Below are 6561 nucleotides of genomic sequence, written 5' to 3'. Positions count from 1 at the left end.
TCCTCCTGCCGCCGCTGCCCCTGGCGGCGGTCCTCGCCCGGCGCGGCGCCCGGCCTCCTCCCGCCGCGCCGCCTCCTCCTCCTCCCGCACCGCCTCGGGCGGCTCGGGCGTAGAGCGCCCAGCCCTCCGCCTCCTCTACCTCCCGCCGCGCCGCCTCCTCCATCTCGGAGGTGCGAATGGCCGCATGGAGGTGCGGCCATGCGCCTCCTCCTCCGCCGCCGAGATCATGAGGGCGGCGCGGAGGTCCGGGTCCTCCTCCGAGGACTCCGGCTTCGGCTCGAGGAGAGGCGGCGGTTGCGGCAATGCCGCACCGCCGCGGGCGGCCTCTCCGATGTGGAGGCCGCGCCGGTTTCCTCCCGATTGCCGCAACGCCGGCGGACGACGGCGGCTGGCTGCTCGCCTCGTCGTCGTTCGCTCCGGGAGCGAACGGTCGCTTCGGGGCCATGGCGGCGGTTTTGCTCGGGGAGTGGAGTGGGGACTGGAGTGGAGGGCCAGATCCCCTCCAGTCCCCATTTAATAGTCTCCCTGGTCACCGACAGGTGGGCCCAAGGGAGACGAGGCGACCAACGCGCGGACGCGATTTGGGCCGGGTTTACGTCGTTCCGGACGCCGCGGCCGTCCGCTTTTGCGGTGCGTCCCCGCGCTGAGCCGCGTTTTTGTCCGGCTCGACCCAAACGGACGCGCGGGCGCGGTTTGGGTCGCGCGGTTGGAGATGCCCTTAGAGACGCTTTTAGTTTGTTTTGCAAAACGCGAGCCTATACTATTTGGGCCTTTATTTGGGTTTAATCGTATGGGTCAAAGCCCAAACCTTCTCGGTCTCCAACCTACACGAAGGCGACGGCGATGGCCTCGCAGAAGCTCGCCGCCGGCGACGGCAACTACGACTTCCACCTGCGGTCGCTTTCCGCCGCATCCCGGGACTCCGCTGCGGCCGCCGATCCCGCCTCCGACCCCAACCTCCTCCAGTCCGTAAGCGCATCTCCCTCCAATCCCCTCCTAATTCCCCTGAACCGGCCACGTGGTGTTGGAACCGGAACCTTAACCTGTGTGCCTTGGCGTTGAAGGTGAGGATGGTGTTCGAGATGTGCAAGGAGGCCAAGGGAGCGAACGACGAGATGGTGGCGCGGGCGTTTCCGGTGATGAGCAAGCTCTTCCAGCGCTGCGCTGCCGCGCCCACGCTGTCCACAGCCTCCACCGGCGTGCTCCTCCTAGTAGGGCCTCAGTACATTTCGATCCAGTGGGTTCAGTGCTTTTGGAAATTGGAGTACCTCTTGTGGTAGAATTGTACTTCTACATGTGAATTTTCATATCTATGCTGCAATATGTTGCTAACTTTGAGTGGTTGGAAAGAACTTAAGATAGAATGCTTGATCTATTGTTAAGCCTGCCACCACTTACTTTGTACATACCCCCAAAACAACATTTTATCTGCCAGTTTGGTTGTGAAAAGAGCCATTCACATTGGATAATCGTATTGTTTCCTTATATGTGAAAATATGCAGTAGCAAAAGCTGTCTAATAATCTGTATCATACTGCTTCCTATCCAGACAATTCTGCAGTTCTTCCTGGATTTTGGGGAGGCAGTGTTGCGCGATGCTGATGGCAGCCTAAAAACTTTCTTCCGCTCTTGCTTAAGTAGGTAATATTTTTCTGTGCATTTGTTTCTTGTTCTGTGGGCATGCTATGGTTGGGTTGCTTCTACAAGCTCTCAAAGCTGCTCATTTTTTATTTCCTAGTGATAGGGAGTTTGCAGATCCTATTGTCGCAGAGCGGACGCTTGAATTCCTGATAGTGAATAAGATGAAGATCCTGAGCTGTTTACCCACCTTGGTTCCACAGGTGCGATACACATGACATGCAGTTTGTCATACCTTATATTGTTATTTTTGGTTGGATGCTTCCTTGCAAATATACAATTCTGCTCAATGCTCCTGCTGGTCATACAGTTCTAAAACACACTGTTCTGAAAGATCTCAATCAATTTCCCTTCTTTGATTTTTTTTAATATGACTCCCTTTTCTCTACCTGCGCAATAATGTTAATAAAAATATCTCCAGCGTCCTGAGAACACCTTTCATTGCATAGGCCTCTCAGTTAATCTCTGGCATGAGTTCATTATCTCCCATATTCTCTGGACAGTGTTCTTCCAATGACTGGCATTTTAAAACTTCTTTGTACTGGAGTTGAACTCTTATTTAGCTTTACAATCCAAATTTCAGATTTGCCCATTCTTTCAATTACCCTACCAAGCTCCAGATAAACTTTCCACAAATATAAAGTAGATAGGAAACACTTTGACCATTGGCCTGTGAGGATTTTCATGTGATGAGAGTAATTCCGGATCATGACACTAGATACCTGCTCTTGGAAGGTTTACAAGGGAATAAAATTGTTGGCTGCTCCTGTTTTCCTTTCATGACATTGAAGTCGAGCAACCTAGTGACATAGTATTAAGAAACTTTGGAGCTATATTGTTGGTGTTGTTTACTCTCTTAAAATGGAACACATTCTTACAACCTCCTGGCAATGAATAAAGTTGTTATTTAAGCTTGTGCTCAATTGCTAGATGATACTTTGATAAGTTTGTGGCAAGTCTCTCGACCAAAGTCTATGTGGTGTCGGCTAGTGTTTGCACAAGCCGACACTTGTTTGCAATCTACCTATGCTAAGCTTTCAGGTTTACAAAGCGTATATGCAAGTTGAATCGGGAGACCCTATCACCTACTGCAGTTAAGTTTCCCTCTCGAGAGATGAATCAGCATGGAAGAATTTTTACATGGATTGTACCTTGTATTTTTCTTTGTAACCACTTTTCTTACTAAGAATGTATAATGAAGAGAATGGGTTGCCGTTTGACATCCAGTTGGAAATATTGACTCTCCTGGCATTGCGGCATGCCAGCAATCTGCTTCAGTTAATGCAAGAGAGATTTGTATCCAAAGCTTCTCGGAAGTAACATTGATGAAAATTGTTCATCCTACAACACCTTGCATCAAAGACAGATGCCGCTTTTTGTGATGTGATACAGAATTCACACTAGATGGTTGATTGTTGATGAACGCACTTGTTTGAGATCTCCAGTGCCTTAGTCGTTCTGAACTTGGCCTACTTAAACCAAACCGTGTAACTACCCAGTTTCTTGTGCTAAGCACAAATTAAAGTCGATCATATCATGTCTCGATAGCCTCTTTTCCCCAAGCACGGGCTGAACGTGTCCTACTCAAAACAAGCCAATGCTCTTCTGAACCTGTACCTGGCTACCTGCTAAAAAAAAAAATACTCCCGTCTGTAATTAATCAGATTCGTTTAACACGGGCCTAGCTTGTTTGGGCCCTTACTGGGTGTAAGAAGTGTATAACTCTATCGGCAAAGCCCAAGAATGAAAGATCCCTAACCCAACTCGCCAATCGCCATAGGCAAACACGAAGACTACGGCCATGGCCTCGCCACCGGCGATGGCACAGCCACGAATTCTGTCTCCCAAACTGCTGCTGTCGATTGTGGGTAAACCCATACAGTTTTCGTCTACGAGGAAGCAGCATCTAGTTAGAAAATGTGCATGTATTCACTCGCAGCAAAAAAGGACTTGGCAGTAAAAATAAAGCTGGCGACAAGGTAATGCATACTGTTCTGAACTTATTAAACAAGGAGTTGCAGAGTTCCAAATAGAGGAATCTAGCTTTTGAAAAACAAGGCTACAAACCTGTGAGCGTGAGCCTTGAGAGGGTGCGGCTGCCGAGTGGGAAGTTTATAAAGAATAATAATGATCCAAGACACTTCCAAATGTCGCACCCACACTGGAAACGGTTAACAGTAATGCGCAGCAAACAGCAGTCTCTTAACCTGTCTGGTCTGCTCGGCAGCTAGCGACCAAACGTGCATATAGCTAAGACAGACAGAAATTCTAGTGGAACACAAAACACGGTGACATACTGGCACTAAGGATGATGATGGCGACGTCAAATAATAACATATCTTCTTATTCGGATGCATTGCGAAAGTCCAAGTTATTCAAGAGTTCAGTTAATGTTACGTGGTAGTATGCCTGATGCAACTGGATGTGTGACAGCACTGGGCTTACCATTTCTGCGGTCGCCGAATCCAACCTCCCCTTTTCTGATTTTCTCCCCGGAGATCGCACAACAAGGCGGCTAGCCATGGCTTCACCGGAGATCGCAGCCGGATAAATTCCACCTCCGCTCGCGGCAGCCGCCGCGGACCCCGCGCGGCCGCCACCCGACTCTACTCTGTAAGACTCCAAGCCCTTTTCTGATTTTCTCCCCGGCCGGTCCCGTGGACCCAGAGACGGCATGTTTCTTTTTCCTCGTTTGGTTTATTGACTGGATGCGTTAGCGTGAAAGTAAGGATCATGTTCTCCTCGATTAGGCATACTTAATTCAAGCAGCATATGGGAGTGTGTCTTTCTCTGCTTTTTTGGGGGTGATTTCTATTTTGCTAGGTTCGATGCAAAGCTTCGGCGTGCGTGTTAACCTGAGTGGCCAAATGGCAAATACATTATAGTTCGTCCCTTAACAAGGCCCAAATGACAGCAATCATCTGAGAACAAATTGTATCCGCTTCAGAAAACCTACTGTAACATGTATCTATTACTTTCTACTACTACAATAATAGTCCCATCCGTCCATAAAAAAGGCAGAACTCGATGTCAGGATTAGCTACTCGGCCGTTGTACATTCATCCTTGACTGTAAAGTCGTGAGGGTGTGGTGAAGGCTATGGATTTGGAATATTAGTCTCTGCCTTTTTTGTCTAAAAAGATTTCATACTATCTGTTTTTTTAAATAGAAATGGAATCCTGGAATTTTTCTTCTTCTTTGTAGTAGTCCCGGAATGTACAAGCTTTGACGTGGGCTCGTTTCTTTGGGCCTTTTACCAGGCTACAGGAAAGGCCACACTCTCCCAACCTCTACGTGAGAAAAAAAAAACAAATCTCTATGCGAGTCGTCAGCGATGAGGTCACACAAGTAAGACCTCGGACTTGCCGGAGTTCGTCGCCGGCGACGGAAGCTATTACTTACACTTCCGCTAGCTCTCCTCCGCGGGCTTTGAAGACCTGGCAGCCACCCCAATCCGTAAGCGCATCTTTCTCAAAACCCTTGTTCCCCCCTATATGGACCCTCGAACCCTGATGTGCTTTTTAAATCTCTTGTGGTCTATGGAGTTGATGCGGTGTGGTGATGGTGAGGAGGGGCGTTCTAGTTTAGCCTTTGTCAATGTTTCTTCTGCGACGTTTGGGAAGGTTTCTTCTATTTTATCATGCCATTATTGTTAGAGAAAAAGAAATTTAGGTGCAACCTTCAGAGAACCTTTTAACCACTGTGGCGCTCGTTAATTACCATTCTTACAATACAACGTGATAACGGCACATGGTGGTCTGTTTCTCAGTTTTTCTGTTCCAGTAGCATGGAGTAAGATGTAACCTTGCGAGTTGCGAGAGATGCATGATTTGAGGATAGAGGCAACTTCAAGGGATCTGGTCTGAACCGTTTGCTAGCAAGTAGCAAGGCATAACTACCTATGCTTGGTGTGGAATCAATCCACGTGCGCCCCCCTTCCCATGCATAAATGAGTACTACTCTAGAACATTTTCTAGTAAAATTAGAGTACTGTAGTTTAGTAGTACTTCATAATATTTTCTAGTAAAATTAGAGTACTGTAGTTTAGTAGTACTTCATAATATTTTCTAGTAAAATTAGAGTACTGTAGTTTAGTAGTACTTCATAATATTAGAGTACTTGTTATTTTCTCAAACTGAACGCACTCATTTATGTTTAGTAGTAGTACTGTAGTTTCGTACTTGCACCGTTCAGATTTAGTCTACATTTTAGACCAAATTTGTATTCCATATTACCGGTTTATAGGGGTATTATGTTTTTTGAGAAAAAACTTTAACCGACAATTTAGTAAATAAAATATAAAATATACTATGTGCTCTTTTTAAAATCTCTGCCATCGTCAAGCGCTAGGGCAGTAAAATAAGCGGCCGGTGGAGACCCCGAACTCCGTGGTCCTTCCCCTTTATCGCGTGCCTTAACGTAGTCCAATAAAGTACGGTATGTCCAGAAAGCATTTGCATTTCAGTTAAAAAAAGCATCTGCATTTGATTGAGTTTTTCACCAATAAAGTTGATTCCCTACATGAGCCAACAGTTCCGTGCCCAGCTAAATAAGGACTCTGGACTCTGGAGTATAATAAGATTTGGCCAGTGTCACTCAGTGCACCGCAGTCACTAAAGTTAAGCCAAGGACGGATAAACGTACGTCCGTCCATTGATTACTCGTCCCGACGAGCTGCTCCGTCAAACACGCGCGTCTCGGTCGAGCTGTCCCTTGCCGGTCTCTCTGGCCGGTCTCCTTTTTCTCCGTCGAGAACAGTGCGCAGAGCCGTATATCGGCGACAGTAAAGTAACATCACCAAAGCGCAAGATGCGAAGCCAAATTCTTAGGGCATGAGCAGTGGGGGCAGTAAGAGCATCTTCACTTGTCTTCCCGACCAGATCCTCGAGGGACGTTTTTTCCATCCGAACGGTGTAATTCAGCC

The 6561-nt window shown here is 47.4% G+C and overlaps 1 protein-coding gene across 1 annotated transcript; it reads left to right on the top strand.

Moving 5' to 3' along the window:
- Positions 1–827: 827 nt before the first annotated feature.
- On the top strand, positions 828–1953 carry LOC124671295. The gene is made up of 5 exons (XM_047207686.1): positions 828–969; positions 1065–1211; positions 1549–1640; positions 1744–1840; positions 1948–1953. The coding sequence occupies exons 1-5, from the start codon at positions 844–846 to the stop codon at positions 1951–1953; spliced, it is 468 nt and encodes a 155-aa protein (XP_047063642.1). The 5' UTR covers positions 828–843.
- The last annotated feature ends 4608 nt before the right edge of the window (positions 1954–6561 follow it).

Source organism: Lolium rigidum, chromosome 7 (genome assembly GCF_022539505.1).
Source record: "Lolium rigidum isolate FL_2022 chromosome 7, APGP_CSIRO_Lrig_0.1, whole genome shotgun sequence".
NCBI classification, from domain to species: domain Eukaryota; kingdom Viridiplantae; phylum Streptophyta; class Magnoliopsida; order Poales; family Poaceae; genus Lolium; species Lolium rigidum.
Note: the sequence above shows the minus strand (reverse complement) of the source record. Positions and strands in the feature narration are given on the sequence as shown.